General features: G+C 45.3%; 2 protein-coding genes across 10 annotated transcripts in view; one reads left to right on the forward strand and one right to left on the reverse strand.

Moving 5' to 3' along the window:
• Positions 1-3666: 3666 nt before the first annotated feature.
• On the forward strand, positions 3667-10128 carry GADD45GIP1 (GADD45G interacting protein 1). The gene is made up of 2 exons (XM_083420571.1): positions 3667-4169; positions 9420-10128. The coding sequence occupies exons 1-2, from the start codon at positions 3682-3684 to the stop codon at positions 9766-9768; spliced, it is 837 nt and encodes a 278-aa protein (XP_083276697.1). The 5' UTR covers positions 3667-3681; the 3' UTR covers positions 9769-10128.
• A 2917-nt stretch (positions 10129-13045) lies between these two features.
• Positions 13046-16629, reverse strand: part of LOC310667491 (tetratricopeptide repeat protein 39A-like) — a 39158-nt gene continuing 35574 nt past the window's right edge. For all 9 annotated transcript variants that reach the window (XR_014506292.1, XM_083420009.1, XM_083420008.1 and 6 more), the window contains exons 17-18: positions 16138-16254; positions 13046-15232 (exon numbers count right to left, since the gene is read on the reverse strand). Coding sequence is in view for 8 of the 9 variants with exons in the window: in XM_083420009.1 (XP_083276135.1) it covers positions 15115-15232; positions 16138-16254 (235 nt within the window). In the remaining variant the exon portion in view is untranslated. The remainder of the gene's footprint in view (positions 15233-16137; positions 16255-16629) is intronic.

Below are 16629 nucleotides of genomic sequence, written 5' to 3' on the forward strand. Positions count from 1 at the left end.
TGTCCGGGCAGCCACTCGCCCGTGACTGTCTCAATCGCTGGCAGAATCTGTCAGTGGGCGTTTCTTAAACTTCTTCCAGCAAAGAAGTTCTTTGATGCGGAAGCCTTCTGCGCAAGGAGGGCGTAGGCAGCGGAGGACCCTTCCTCTCCCCGCTGGTCCCCAGCAAGGAGTCATGGGACCGCCTCGCCGATTCCCCCATCTGCCCCCCTTCTCCACTGGAGCTACGTTGATTCTCTTCCCCAGAAGACGGGCTGCCTCTCCCACTCCCGGGATGCTCTCTGGGATCCCTTCGGAGCTTGCTCTCTCCCTCAGGCACTGATGGCAGTTCCCTGACAAATGCCAAACCATCTCTCAAAGGAAGACGTCTCACAAAAGTCTCAAAGGAAGTCTCTCAGAAGTCTCAAAAGCACAGTATAGCCAGAATAGTTCAACGGAATAAATTCTTCATCAGCGAATAATTATCAATGAAATATTCAAACTAGTGGGGATCATGCAACACAGGGGTTTGTGTTTGTTCAGATATTCCTACACAGCAGTGTTGATATTGCCAGCCTTTGTGTCTTGTTTGCAGACATCTTTGTAACAGTTGTGGTATGGAAAACTGAGTTGGATGTTATGACTTGGTAGGAGGGAGCCTCCTTATAAAGGATAGGAGTCCTTTGTGGAGTACAGGCATCCTCCCACTTTTGCACAATCGACTACGCACAGTGCCAGGAAATAAACAGAATCATACCAGGAAATGGAAGGAGAGAGCAGAAGAGTCCTCGTGGCTCATGAGGAGACCCTCCACGGTGCATGAAGAGAGAGACCAGAGGCACAGTGGGGCTTTGTTTAGGCTGCCAGTGTGGTGTAGCGGTTAAGAGTGGTGGACTCGTAATCTGGGGAACCGGGTTCGCTTCCCCGCTCCTCCACATGCAGCTGCTGGGTGACCTTGGGCTAGTCACACTTCTCTGAAGTCTCTCAGCCCCACTCACCTCACAGAGTGTTTGTTGTGGGGGACAAAGGGAATGGAGATTGTTAGCCGCTTTGAGATTCCTTAGGGTAGTGATAAAGCGGGATATCAAATCCAAACTCTTCTTCTGCTTAGCCTCCCTATCAGCTGGCATGTGGGGTGGCGCAGCTGCAACCAACCACTTTCCAACGTGTCCTCCAGCTGGCCCCCAGAGCTTCAACTTCAGATATTTGGGGCTAGATTGGAGAGCAGGAGAAAAAACTGGAGAGCGGGTTGGTGGTGGTGGTGTTTAGAGGCTTTTTAGAGAATGCTCCCCACTTACGTGATATTCACTTATTTCACTTATGCATGAGGGGCTCTGGAACCATCACATAAATGGGGGGGGGGGGGAGTCTGTATTATGAACGATGCAAGACCAAAGCAGCTTAATAATAGTTTCATGGTGCATCACCCAGTTTTGTTGTTGACTAGTTAGGTCTAGTTAGGGATGCGGGTGGCGCTGTGGGTTAAACCACAGAGCCTAGGACTTGCCGATCAGAAGGTCGGCGGTTCGAATCCCCACAACGAGGTGAGCTCCCGTTGCTCGGTCCCAGCTCCTGCCAACCTAGAGGTTCGAAAGCACGTCAAAGTGCAAGTAGATAAATAGGTACCACTCCGGCAGGAAGGTAAATGCCGTTTCTGTGCGCTGCTCTGGTTCGCCAGAAGCGGCTTAGTCATGCTGGCCACATGACCCGGAAGCTGTACGCCGGCTCCCTCAGCCAAGAAAGCGAGAAGAGCGCCGCAACCCCAGAGTCGCAAGCGACTGGACCTAATGGTCAGGGGTCCCTTTACCCTTTACCTTATTTAGGTCTAGTTAGGTGTTTGTGACCTATTTTCACTTACAGGCATACCTTGCATTATTGAGCCTCGCAGATATCGGCCCTTATGAGAATGCAGGGGAGCAGCGGGCAGCTTCTGGTCATGGGAGTGGGGCTGGCTAGGACTGGACCGGGTTTTTTCCCTCCTGCCCCTGCAGCCAGGAGCGCCCGGCTTAATAGACTACAGTACAGTGTAAACATAACTTTTATATACACCAGGAAACAAAACTCACTTTATTGCCGTATTATCTTTATTTTGGTGGTCTGTTATCATCTATTCACCATCGCTTGGCAGACTCTCCTGACAATGGTGTGGAATTAATAGATCTTTTTATAGTTTTAATTCTATTCATGATCGTTTTTCTATGTTTTAAGCTGTTCTTATTTTATCGGTAACCCCCTGGAGTCCCTGTCGAGAGAAAAGGCAGGGTATAAATAAATATATATATAACGATGATAATCTCAAAATGGAGGCATCCGCTTTTATGGTGGGGACCAACCACAGACGTGAGAAAATGTCAGAACTGGATAAATATTGCAATTTGGAGGTAGCAGTAGAATCTGAGAGGCCAAACTACTGTTGGCAGCCATGGTTCGCTCCATCTTAAGAACTACAGCTGCTTTCTCACCCTTTATTAGAGAAATAGAAGGCCATAGTCCCAGGTCTGTACTGCAGGACACAACACATGTGTGTCATTATTAGCAAGATACAGGCAGACATTAAAGTAGGTACAAAACCAGTAATTCAGCTCAACAATTGCACCAACCGTCCTGCAACTGTTAGCTTCTAGTAAAAAATCAAGAGAAATGATTGGTCACTCTGAAAGCAAAAAAAGATGCCAAATGGAATACCATGCCAAATGGGTTGCTGCAAAGCGAAATCTGGTTAAATTGTCATGTCCACTGTCCCCTCAAACCCCGCTTTCCCGCTCATAAGAACTCAAGACCATAGAATCACAGAACTGTAAAGTTGGGAGGGACCATAAGAGTTCATCTAGTCCCAACTCCCGGCAATGCAGGAATCTTTTGTCAGAGTCTGATGTGGGGCTTGAACCCACAAACCTGAAATTAAGAGTCTCATGCTCTACCAGCTGAACTATCCCAACATACGAAAATCACTACTGAATCAGGCCAGTGGCCCATCTTGTTTAGAAAAGCTATTAATGTTTCATGTTTTATCATGTTTTTAATATTCTGTTGGGAGCCGCCCAGAGTGGCTGAGGAAATGAAGCCAGATGGGCAGGGTATAAATAATAAAATCATTGTTGATGTTATTATTATTATTATTACTCCAGCATCTTGTTCTCAGCTGAAATGTTGTCTGTGGGGAACCAGGAAGCAGAATATGAGCAAAGAACAACACTCTCCCCTCCCAGTTTCCAGCAACTGGTATTAGGAAGCACTGATGCCTCCAACTGCAGAGACATAGCACAGACTAATTTATTAAATTTAAATTTATTTAATGTACTATCCTATACCTGCAGGTCTCAGGGAGGTTCACAGGATAGAATCAGAATATAAAACCACAAAGTATATAATCATAATAAAGACAACCACCCAATAACAAACACACACCCCACACACATTTTAAAAGGGCATAGGATGTCAATCAAATAATAGCTATTGATAGCCCTCTCCTCCATGATTTTGTCTAATTCTCTTTAAGTTGGTTGGCCAGCGTTGCCTCCCGTCACGTGGAAGGGAGTTCCACAGGTTAACTCTGCCGCTGCGCTCTCCTGACTCCTTCCCGCTTCAGCGCGGACCCAAAGAGACTCAATGCCACCCCGCAGGGCGCGTCCCTTTAACCTTTCCTATCTCTGTGGCGATAACGATCAACAAAAGCAACTCTCCGCCGGGCGGCCCAAGCGCGCGATGACGTCACGTTCCAAAATGGGAGCCGCGGCGGCGGCGTGCAAAATGGCGGCGCCCACGCGACCCAGATCCAAGATGGCGCCGCCCACGGGTGGAAGGAGGAGCCCGGCTCCCAAGATGGCCGCCCTCCTAGCTCCGAGCTGTTGGCGAGCCGGCTCCAAGATGGCCGCCCTCAGAAGCGTCCGGCTGGCCCTGGGAGGCGTCCGGTTTTACAACGCTCGGCCGCTGAGGCGGCGGCTCGGAGGCGTTTACCGGCCGGACCCCGAGAACCCTCGCACGCCGGCCTGGCAGCTGACGGTCGCCTACAAAGCGAAGGTGTACGGGCGCCATGGATCAGCCTCCGGGGTCGACCCGGCCGGACTCTGGCCCAGCCCGGAGAAGCTCCAGGAGATGGAGGCCGAGGAGAAGGCCTGGTACCCGTCTCTGAGGGAGATGCAGGAGCGGCTGGACGCCAAGGAGCAGAGAGCCGAAGCCAAGCGGCGGGCGAGGTGAGAGGGGCTGCGGCCGAGGGCGCCCTGCTCCCCCCGGGTGGGGTCGGATAATATGGATAATATCGCCTTAAGGGATGGAAATGGTTCTGTCGACGATTGGGTTAGTTGATTCGTGCGACTTTTAAAAAATAATCTTTATTGCATATTAAAAATTTTCAAACATATAGTAAACATTACATCCAAAGCTTCAAAACTAAAAAGAAAAAATACAGAAAGAGTAAAAATATGAAAAAAGAAAAAAGAAATTGATCAAGTACGCAAAGTTATTCAAAGGATACAAACGGAAATTTGATTACAGTATTCTATACTCCCAAGTTTCCAGAAAGAAATTACATTTATACTCCATCTTTTCTTTCTTTCTCTTTCTTTCTTTCTTTCTTTCTTTCTTTGCAGTCACTTTCTGCAAAGACGTGATTCATGCGACTTATGCCAGGGTGTTTTTGCTTGTTTGTTCTTTTTTATTACGTTATTGTTCTTTTTCTATAACTTTTATTACATTTTCTGTTTTACATTTTAGAATGTTCATTCAAACAACCTTAGCATATCAGTGACTTCCTTTCCTCCCTTTCCATGGTTCATTTTACAAAACATAAATCCCTGCATATTTTATATAAACTAAATCATTCGGTATTCCATTATTAACATCCATCAAAACTTATTTATGCTGCTGAATTTATCTTAATACTGCCCACGTTTTGAAATAAACACAGCTTTCCTCCATATATCCTGTTATTGCTCTTTGTTGCTTTGTAAAAGCCGCTTTGGGATTCATTTGGGTGAAAAGCAGCGTGGAAATGGAATAAATCAAAAGCAGCGAGCCGCCTGCGAGGGTTGGACTAGATGACCCTTGGGGTCCCCTCCCAAGTCTGCAATTATAGGATTCTGTGAAACTTTGGCAGGATAGCAATAGAACAAGTAGAGGTGTCTGTATTTTCACATATGAGAGAGTAGGCAGCAGAAGATGGGTCATATAGGCGGCTTGTATTGTACATCCGGTCATCAGAATTGGTGAAGCCATGAGAGAGGGCCAGTGCAATAAAATTGCAAAAGTACAGGTGGCAGCACACATACTACAAAAACTATTGTATATATACAATAGAGGGAAAGGAGAGGGAGAGACCTTCACAATTTTTATCATACTTAGGGTTGCCATATACCCCAAAGTGAAAATCAGGACAAAATTGTTGAGCTTGCTTGGGGGGGGGGGGGCGTCAAAGTTTTCAAAGTTGGGTGCCATTTCGCCGACTGAAAATCCAGACATATGGCTGCCCAATTGTGCATTAGCTTGTTCCAAAAAGATTGCAGAAAGCTGGGTATATTAGCACTATTGCTAAAGTATCCTCCAGGTTGGTAAAGCTGACACAAATGGAAGTAGCCCAGGAGGGTGTCTCAAACTTAAGTGGCTAGACTAGAGAACAATAGGTAAGATTTGATATTGTAACATGCATGGGAATAATATGAAATGTGCCTTCTAAGAACTGGTTGTTGTAGGTAAGAAGAGGAACAGTATATCCTTATTTACACAGGGCACCACTGCTTACCTTTCTGCAAGGTGTCTTGGCAGTCAGTAAACAAAAATGTCCTTTTGGAAAGACATGAATTGTACTCTCAGGATATGGGTCTCTGTGGTTTCTCGCAATGATAGACAACAGGAAATCTGATGTGGAAGGTACCACCCAGGCCACCTTTTAACTGCAAGGTGACACCAGCCTTCTGCCTGCCTGCTCCCAGTCCAGACCACACTGTGTCAAAAGCGGAGACAAAGGGCATTGCGAAAGACAAGACACTCAAAGTATGCTGGGCCAGATATATTGTTGGTGTAGCCTTCAGCTGGTGGTAATTTTCCTTTCTGAATTCAATTCTGAGGACATTTAGAAGGAAAAGATTGATTTTGCCCCCTCGGTTGTTTCCTAATTATGCAGGTGACTTGTAGGCAAGCTTCAACAATTACACTTGCCCTGGCAAATATGGCGTGGTCTCCTCTTGAGCGCTGAGCAACAAGCCTTCCTCCTAACTTTGGTGTGCAGGGATCATCCTGGCAACTTCATGGCAAGTCCTATCCCTTGCTAAGGTTGAAAGGGAGGCTGGAGGTGCTAAGCCCTTGCAGCAACTTGGTCCTACAAGGGTTAACCCAACAAGCCCCCATCCTTTTCAGCTTGGTGTCAAGAGCTTCTGTGGCCGCACTCTGAGCTTGGCATAGCAGCTCTGACCCCATAGCTGACTGAAGTCAGAATACTCCCTGCCAGCCTGCATGAATGGTAGAGGGAGCTTCCTTTGCTGTTGGGTAAAGGTAAAGGGACCCCTGACCATTAGGTCCAGTTGTGACCGACTCTGGGGTTGCGGCACTCATCTCACTTTATTGGCCGAGGGAGCCAGTGTACAGCTTCCGGGTTGTGACCAGCATGACTAAGCTGCTTCTGGCGAACCAGAGCAGTTGCACAGAAACACCGTTTACCTTCCCGCTGGAGCGGTACCTATTTATCTACTTGCACTTTGACGTGCTTTCGAACTGTTAGGTTGGCAGGAGCAGGGACCAAGCAACAAGAGCTCACCCCGTCACGGGGATTCGAACCACCAACCTTCTGATTGGCAAGTCCTAGGCTCTGTGGTTTAACCCACAGCGTCACCTGCGTCCCTTTGCTATTGGGTAGAGGCACTTTTTTCCATCAAGCCAGCAGAGGGGAAGGCTCTGATGACCACAGTTTTTGTCTTCACTTGCAACGCTGGCCAAAAATTGTAGACCCTTGTTTTTAGGCTGGTTCCACATTTTCACTCACTGTGATGCTACTGCCCTCTGGTGAGCATTGTGAGTCTTAGCTGCTTCTACCTTGACCTTGGGGAAGGAGGTGGGAATTGTCCTCACAGTGGCCGCAAGATGATCCCCTCTACTCCAAGGCTGAGGTCCTTTGGGCGCTGAATTGCCAATCCACTTGGGGCATCTGTCCAATGCAGGTTGAAACAGAGAACAACTTACTTACGTACCTTCCTTTCCATTGGAGGCCTGAGGCCAAGGAATATCGTCTTGGTGATTACCAGGGCCAGTCATAATTAAGGACATCTGCTGGCGTAATTCTCTCCCTCCAAAGGCAAACCTTTGGACCCATTTGGGATGGGAATTGGAGACTGTATTTCAGTGGTTCTGTTCCAGCAGGTGGGCTGGTTCCATAACATGCTGGGGAACTGTTGCTCTTCCATGGCACTGGTAGTATGAAGTTCTGCCAGGGTTTATATCTCACCCTCCCCCAAATGCTCTTTAACATTTATGTTATGCTTCTGAGCGAGGATTTAGGACTGGCTACCATCCTTTTGACTGAATTCAGGTAGGATAGCGGAAGTTCTGAACAAGGATCTAATGTCAGTGGGTAAGGACTAAAAATTGACTCACAATCCAGGTAAATTGGAAGTCCCATTGGTAGGTGGCTTGTCTGAACAGGGAGGTAACAGTCAACCTGTTCCACTCTTGGTTAAGGGCCAGTTTGCCCCATGGAGCGCTGTTGTATATGGTGCTCACACTAAATGCACAGGTGGCACATGCGACGTAATGCATGTTCACCTGGCACCACCTGCAGTCCCTCCTGGATAGAGAGGCTGGCCACTAGTAACAATTTATGTTGCGTTTTAAGACTCCTCTGAAATTTCAACTGGTCAAAGAACACGACAGCTAGACTTCCTGGAAGCAGGGTCAGTCAGAATCACTTTCAGTTATTTTAAAACAGTATCAGTGGATTCTGGTTCATTTCTGGGGTCAGCTCAAAAGTGCTTATTTTAACCTATAAGCCCTGTTAGGTTTGGGACCTGGGTATTGAAACAACAGTAACAACAACCTTATTATTATTATTATTAAATAATAATAATAATAATAACAACAACAACAACAACAACAACTTAATAATAATAATTTAATAATTATTAATTAATATATAATTTATTAATTATAATAATTGATAATAATACCTTTATTGTCAGTGTACAACCTGTGTACAATGAAATTAACCGAGCCTCCCCCCTCACAAACACTCAATCTCATTGCACTCTGTGTGTTTGTCGCACAACACACCAACCCCAAAAGTCAGTTGCACTATATTATTTTCCATTCAGCAGCCTAACAGCCCATGGATAGAAACGTTTTTTTCGCCTGTTGGTACGACTGATTATACTTCTATATCTCCTGCCCGAGGAAGAAGATTAAAGAGCTGCTGGCCGGGATGTGAATTGTCCCTGAGAATTTTTCTCGCTCTCCTAAGGCATCAATCCCTTGTGATGTCATCTAGCAGGCTCAGGGGACGGCCCATGATATCATGTGCTGTGTTCACCACCCTTTGTAAAGACTTTCTGTACGCGGCTGTCAAGCCAACGTACCACACTGTGAAACAATATGAGAGGACGCTTTCTATTGTGGACCAGTAGAAGGAGGTCATCAATTGTTGTTTAACATTGTTCTTTCGCAAGACCCTGAGGAAATGGAGTCTTTGTTGGGCCTTCCTAACCACCTGAGTTATATTGTTTTTCCACCTTCACTAAGGTAAACTCCCAGGAATTTAAAGGAAGAGACTCTCTCCACACAACCCCCCTGATATACAACAGGGCTAGTTCCCCTCTCTTCCTCCGAAAGTCCAACACCATCTCCTTTGTCTTGCTAATATTTAGGTGCAAGTTATTCTCTAGGCACCATGTAGATACTTTTTGAACCTCCCCCTGCACGCTAATTCATCTCCGGCTGTAATTAGACCCATTATGGTAGAATCATCGGCAAACTTAATAGTTTCAGTAGATGGATCAGAGGAATATTGCCCACACATTAAGATGATCCTCAAGACATTCTCCTCCTGTTGCCTCTTCCTTTGCACATATGGTGACTGGGAAAGAGCCTTATTTATTGAGGTGCTCCAACCTTGCAATGTTGTCCCAGGATGGCTCACCCGGTGCTTACCTTGTGTGAGTTCAATTGCTGGGTTTAAACTATTCTAGTTGTCAGGGGTTTTTTAATTAAAAAAAATAGTCACATTGACATGCTTCTTGCTGTTGCTCCTGCTGCTTTATTGTGCCTTTATTACTGAGCTATTTGTATTTTCATTTTTTAAACTTAATGCTTTCAGAGGTTTTTTTAATTGAAATGTGAGGCTTAAGTCATTTTAAATCAAAGAATGTGGCATGTCTTGAAGTCTTCAAAGGGAGTCTGTATCTCTTTTTCCCAGCTTGTTGGGGAGTCTGCGGGTGTTTGATCTTCTGTTTTTGCTCTCTTCACAGAGAGGAGCACATTGCTGCCCAAATGGCCAAGATGCCAGAGATGATTGCAAACTGGTTGCGGGAAAAGGAGGAGCGCAAGACCAAAGAGCGTGAAGAGAAGGAGCGGCGGCAGATGCTGCTGGCTGAAGCCCGTGAGCGCTTTGGTTACAACCTGGATCACCGCAGCGCTCAGTTCCAAGAGATGGTGCAAGAGATGGAGAAGGCTAGGAAGAAGGAAGCCAAGCTGCAGAAGAAGCAGCGGAGAGAGGAGGCTCTGGCCAAAAAGGCAATGCAAAGCGCACCTGTTGCCTCAATCCCAGACAAAGAAGGGGAGGTGGTTGCAGCAGACCCATCACATCAGGTCACGTAGTCTGTTGGGGCTCTGAAAGTGCAGACTCTGGACTGTGCATTGAGTTAACCTGGTGCAGAGGCCCAGCAAGCACATCTCTTGCAACCCTTGATCCTGCCTGAAGGTCATTTCCCAACTCTCTGACCACCAATGAGAGAATATTCAGGTGTTCTCTCCCTATCTCTCCAAAATGATCACCAAAAATGGATTTGGAGTAGCAAATACCTTTGCTGCGAATGCTTCTGAATTCCTTGTTGGTGGATCCTGAGGGTGATGATGTCAAACTTTGATTTGTATCTTTCCAGTAAACTACCCTCACTTACTAGCTGGCTGGTGTGTTGCATGCAGTTACAGACAAATAAATGTACGTGGTATTTTTAACCTTGGTTTTCTTCTATTTTGAATTTAACAGACTAATAACAGGAGAAAGAGCCCCAAACCTGCCAAGCCCACCATGTTGTCTATTTATGTTTGTATTTTGCCCTTCCTTCAAAGAGCACAAGAGTGTTATCCTCACAACAAAACTGGAGAGGTGGGACAATCTGTGGTTTCTTCCAAGGCCACTCAGTGACCTTCGTGGCTAGGCAGGGACTTGAAGCTCTGGGTCTTTGTTTAAACCCAATTCCAGCTCCTGTGCCACTCTGTGTCTTGATTAGTTGCTGTGTGTCCACCTTTTGAAGGGAGGCAAGAAAGTTGGCACTTCTTATGGGGCAAACATGTCCTGCTACAAGCACACACAAGCTTCAGTTGTCAATAGAACAAGTGAAGTTAGGGCTTCTCCCCATCTTATTTTAGCAGCTACTTTAAATAGCACTTGTGTGCTTATTTATAGTGCCAGAGTATTCATGAGCAACAAGTCACAGTGATTTTCTTCTTCCTTCAGTGTCTAAAACCATAAAGCAGGCAGCATTATTTGAACATATGAATAGGTGATGTGAAACATCATGTATTTCTGACAGCCCCAGCTTGCCAATGAGTACTAATAATTTATTAATTGCGTTGTTTGCATGTTTTGACACCCAGTCATTCCAGACCCCAATAAACAGCTTGTGGGATTTGACATTATCAGCTGGGCCCTGCAATGCTATGAACTATCATCAAATGTGCAAACTTAATGGGTTCTGCTTCATTTTGTGTTGGGTAAGTCTTGCTTCAAATAGGATCTGTTTAGCTCCTGAGCTCTTGTGGAGTCCGCAACTGTACTCGGTTTGATGTGATTAAGTTTCAACAGGCAAGGAGCAAATTCCACTCGGAACTTTTCAGTCAGACCTCTGCTGAAACCAGGGACAATTTGCAGCTGGGAAAGGACTGAGATGACTGCAAACCTCTGCCGGCAGAGAAGCAGAGGATGTATTGTCATGTACAGCTATGGTAGTAGCATCAACAGTATCCTGTAAAAAGAGGCAGTAGGCTGCCCTCTCCAAAGTGTTTAGCTGGAAAGGTCTATATGTTGGTCCCTTTTCCACAATGGACAGGCCAAGAGATGTTTGTAGCATGGTGATTGCTTCCCTCTAGTGGAACAATTGTAGATTCAGATCTATTGGACTTCCATTTTCAAAACAGCCTTCATTGGGAGGTGATCCCAAATGACTGAACAAAGCAGGGGAAATGAAAGTGATACAGGCCTTTTAAAACTGCAACCCTAGCATGCTTAGCTAGAGTAAGTCTTAAAGAACTTGGAGGAAATTCTGAATAGACATTCAGAAGAGGTTCTAATTTTAAAAATGTTCCTTCCTAAAAGTCATTCAGAACTTTATTGGGCAGCTAGAATTTAAAGGGGGGACAGGTAGACATAAGTTCATCTAAAAGTACGTGGAGGGACACATACATATGTTCAGTTCTGTCTCAGTTTTTCCCATGACAAATTCGAGCTGCTCTTCCACAGTGATCACCACGTGGCCATCCATATACAGTTGCGAAGTAATCTCCAGCTTTTTCTTCTTTATGTCGACCAGTTAAGCTGCTCCTCCTTTTTGAGGCTGATAAAACAAATGCCTTACCCTTTAACCCTGGATTTTTGTTAAATTAAAGCAAAACACCTTATATAAATTATTTTTATTTTACATACATTTGTCAGAATTAATTAATCACCCAGTGCTGGCACCAAAATTTCTACATAAAGTTTTAAAGACCAAACTATGTTAATTATTATTAAAAAAACCCCCCAAAAAACGTCTTCCACCCTTCCCTGTCCAGTTAGTAGCGACAGGATTTTGTATGTGTCTGCTTTTCCTTACTTGAGGTGCACTCGAGCTTAAGAAGCAGTGGCAAGCTTCTCTTGCTAGCGGTTCTTTTTTTGGTTAGCATTTTGCTTCGGTTGACTCCCATGCGGTGTCTCTACTTTTAGCATATTTCCATATTTTTAACGTCAACTCTCAAAACAACACCCCCCAACTGAGTGCCCATAGTGAAAGGCCCAAGTCCTAGGACCACCAGTGTTAACTTATCTACACACGATCATGCAAGATGTGGGAAGCATCTTAATGAAAAGCAGGAAGGCGATGCAAAAATTCTCGTAAGGAAAGGGATGGCAAGAGATGAAACATTTGACCCACTCCTGCGGATTAAAAGTTTAGTTACGTGTTTAGTTGCAAACCTTGCAGGGCTCTCTCAAGCGGATGTCTGACCTATGTTCCTGTGAGTATGGGACAGAGTTGGTCACGGATCACATGGGGAATTTGTGGAAAGTGCCACATTCTGGACTAAGGTACAGATCACAAGCCTGCCCAAAGAGAAGGGACAGAGGGAAGGAACACTATATCCTGTTTTTATGGAGCACAGCACATAAGGCAGAGAACAGCTAAGGCAAGGCCTGTCGTTCTAGACGTTTACTCTGCAACACAGATGAGGTAGAGTTACCGTAATTTCATGCCAGTCCTCATAACATCTGTTCTAAAAGTCTCACAAGGACGACACTGTTGGCAACCCTTCTTTTGTTCTTAGCAGCACCCTTGCATTTTCCATGCGATTAGGGTATGGTGAAATAGTTTAGCTGCTGCTATAGCATAAGCTTCAGTACATTCACATTCTATCTCAGAGGTGGGCCTGTGCTGTTCCAAGTTAGGACAAGGCTCCCTACCACACAGCACGGGACTGTTCTTTTTCCAGTTAGTAGCATTTTAGAACCATTTACAGTGGTACCTCGCAAGACGAATGCCTTGCAAGACGAAAGAGTTTTTTGAGTTGCTTCGCAAGACGAATTTCCCTATGGGCTTGCTTCGCAAGACGAAAACGTCTTGCGCCTTTTTCTTAAAACCGCCAATGCATTCCTATGGGAAACCGTCAATGCATTTCCTATGGGAAACCGTGCTTCGCAAGACGAAAAATTCACAAGACGAAAAAACTCGCAGAACGAATTAATTTCGTCTTGCGAGGCACCACTGTAATCATAGAGTTGAAAGGGACCGCCGAAGCTCATCTCCTCCAACCCCCTGCAATGCAGGAATCTCAGCTAAAGCATCTGTGACAGATGGCCACCCAACCTCTGCTTAAAAGCCCTCCAGGAAGGTGAGTCCACCACCTCTTGCGGGCGTCTTTTCCGCTGTCAAACAGCTCTTACTGTCAGAAAGTTCTTCCTGATATTTAATCAGAATCTCCTTTTCGTAACTTGAATCCATTGGTTCAAGTCCCACCCCTCCAGAACAGGAAAAAAGGAGCTTGCTGTATTGTGCCTCAATCTTCCCTAGCCGGGCGCATAAATTGGAGTGTGCAGGTGCCCTGTCTTTTATAAGTACGTAAAAGCAACCTGCAGGATCAGGCCAATGTCCCATCTAGTCCAGGATCCTGTTCCCACAGTGGCCAATAAGATGCTGGTAGGAAACCCGCAAGCAGAATTCAAGCACAAAAACACTCTCCCCTCCTGTTAGTGATGTGTTGCTACGTTTCATTTAATGCATTCTCTCCATGAAAGTAGGAGTGGAGAAGAGAGCCAAGGAGAGTAGCGAGAGAGTAAGCTAGCATGCCACGGCCTCCCTCCACAGCAAAGAACGTTCCACAAGATCAGTCTGTAGATGAATGGTGACCATGCATGAAGCTGTTGCCACTTTTATGCTCTGCCTCCACGCATGCAAATTTATTTTTAAAAAAATATTTTACCAAGTGTGCTCATGATATGAGCAACACTAAATCATGTGGATCTAATACTGATCCTCTCACATGGGTTTAACACGCATCTCTAATGAGCAACCCTGAGTCAAAAGTATGGCGGAAGAGTTCTGGGTAGACAGGGTTACCAATGCAGATGTGATCTGCACCCTCCTACAGAACCAATAAAGTGCTACCTACCACAGAAAAAATAAGAATACAAAGTGGTTGCGTTCTTATTCCCCATCTTGGTGAATCCGTAGAACTCGTTACTAGAGGCCAATTCAATAACCGCATTGAGAGGAAGACAATTTCAGATGGTAAGCCCGTCAGCTGCTTTTAACCAGGATGACCAGCAATGAACATAAATACATGGGCAGCAGTGAAACTTAAATGATGGAAGAGATCGCATTGCCCCGCAGCTGTTTCCAAAGTATCACAGTCCAGTTATTACTCAGAGGTGGTTTCACTTAAAATATTTACCCACCCTCGTGTAGGACATGAAGGACTGGCTGTTACCTTGCTTCAAAAAACTGCTAAAAATCACCTCCTTATTCCTTTCCAACATTTGAAAACTTTGTCCTTAAATGGAGAACGATCAAATCAGTACCAAAAAGTTGTTTGCACTTTTGAAAACGAGAAGGCCACAGCAGAATGTTGAGATAAACCCAGTTTCTAGCCAAAGCTGGAAGTCTTTGCTAGGTGACTGAAACTTTCAGGTTCAACACCAATGTGAAATGAAAGGCCGCCAGATGCAGGCTCCAGGGTGCTGTGGCTTGCTGAGTTAAAGATCATGGACCAAGAAGGAAAGGGGATTAGGATTTGCCAACGAAACGGGAGATAGTAAACCAAAAAAGGAAGGTGGAGGGTACTCCACCTTCAGGTTATTTCCAAGTCTTGATTTGATTGTTGGAGGAGGAGGGAGATATTAACCTTCATTTGTAGGACCTTGAGAGAGGAGGCTGATTAACGAAGATGAGGTCCTCCTTTCAGCTTCATTGATTAGCAAGCAATTATTTCCCCAGCTACTTCCTGGTCTTGGAAGTCAAAATTCTGATGGGTAAAGCCTTGTCCATTCCCACACACCAAGTATCAAGCACTAGATTTGTAGCCAAGCAGCACAACAGGTGACGACAACACATTCCTTCCAAACACACCCACCCGAGGAAGGAGGTATCATCCCAAGACCTTGTACTTTGGCAGGTTCCCTCTTTGGTCTAGGTGCTCCTGAGAGCAACAGTTCACCTCCTCTTTCGAGAAAGAAGGCCGGAAACACACCATTCCCTAGGAAGGGCTGTCTCCAACTGCACCATTTTCTTCCTGGCAGGCCTTGAGTTTGGACAATACAGCATGTATCCGGAAGAGCGTGCGGGACTCCATTGAATAATTCTTGTAGTTGTTCCTGTAGGGAGAGGCAACCAGCAGGTGTTATATCCTGGAATGTGTCTATTCTACTCATTGTATTTAACAGCATCCCAAGGTATGTGCATTTCAGTAGCCAAGAAATGAAATGATGGTAATTTGGATTAGGGATCCTATGGGATCAAAGATCTGGCTCAGTACAAAGCAGCTTCATGTTACTGGTTCTAAGATCTTATTGCCCAGAATGCAGTTTCAATGGTTGGATTGGGGGAAAGGATGAGTGGTTGAACTGGCAACCTTTATTCCTTAACCTCCATGGGGTTAATAAATCTTACGGGATTCCATATACAGGTGAAACTCAAAAAATTAGAATATCGTGGAAAAGTTCATTTATTTCAGTAATTCAACTTAAAAGAAGAAACTAATATAAGAGATAGATTCATGACATGCAAAGTGAGATATGTCAAGCCTTTATTTGTTATACAGTGATACCTCAGGGTAAGAACTTAATTCGTTCTGGAGGTCCGCTCTTAACCTGAAACTGGTTCTTAACCTGAAGCACCACTTTAGGTAATGGGGCCTCCCGCTGCTGCTGCTGCACCACCGGAGCACAATTTCTGTTCTCATCCTGAAGCAAAGTTCTTAACCTGAAGCACTATGTCTGGGTTAGCGGCGTCTGTAACCTGAAGCGCATGTAACATGAAGCGCATGTAACCCGAGGTACCACTGTAATTGTGATGATTATGGCATACAGCTGATGAAAACCCCAAATTAACAATCTCAGAAAATTAGAATATTGGGAAAAGGTGCAGTAGCTATTCAATCCACGATATTCTAATTTTTCGAGTTTCACCTGTACATTACAAGGTAGCAAGAGCTTCAGAGGAAGCTTTTGCTCTCTTCCTTAAAGCCAAGCATTGTGGAATAAACCGGGGGCTCACTTACTTCGCCCGACGAAGCAGCTGCACAGCCTCTTCATTACGGCCTTGCGCCACATAGAGGAGACTCAACTCCAGTAGTGCATTGGGTACCAAGTAGTGATCATACCGGATCCTCTTCTCACTGCAGACAGGGAGGCAAACATGGGCTTGAAAAGCAGCTGGGTTTAGGGCGAAGGTCTACTTGGCCTTGATTTATTTGATTTATTGAATTTATATACTGCCCTATACCCGGAGGTCTCAGGGCGGTCCACAGAATAAAATCAAGATATAAAACCACAAAATACATAATAAAAATAAAAACAATAGCCCCCCCAAAAGACAATTTTAAAAGGGCATGGGATGTAAATCAGTCCAACCAAAGGCCTGGTTAAAAAGGAACGTTTTTGCCTGGCACCTAAAGTGTATAATGAAGGCATCAGGTGAACTTCCCTGGGGAGAGCATTCCGCAGATGGGGAGCCACTGCAGAGAAGGCCCCGTTCTCGTGTTGCCAACCTC

This window comes from Podarcis tiliguerta, assembly GCF_965153285.1.
Source record: "Podarcis tiliguerta genome assembly, chromosome: 17".
Taxonomy (NCBI): Eukaryota; Metazoa; Chordata; class Lepidosauria; order Squamata; family Lacertidae; genus Podarcis; species Podarcis tiliguerta.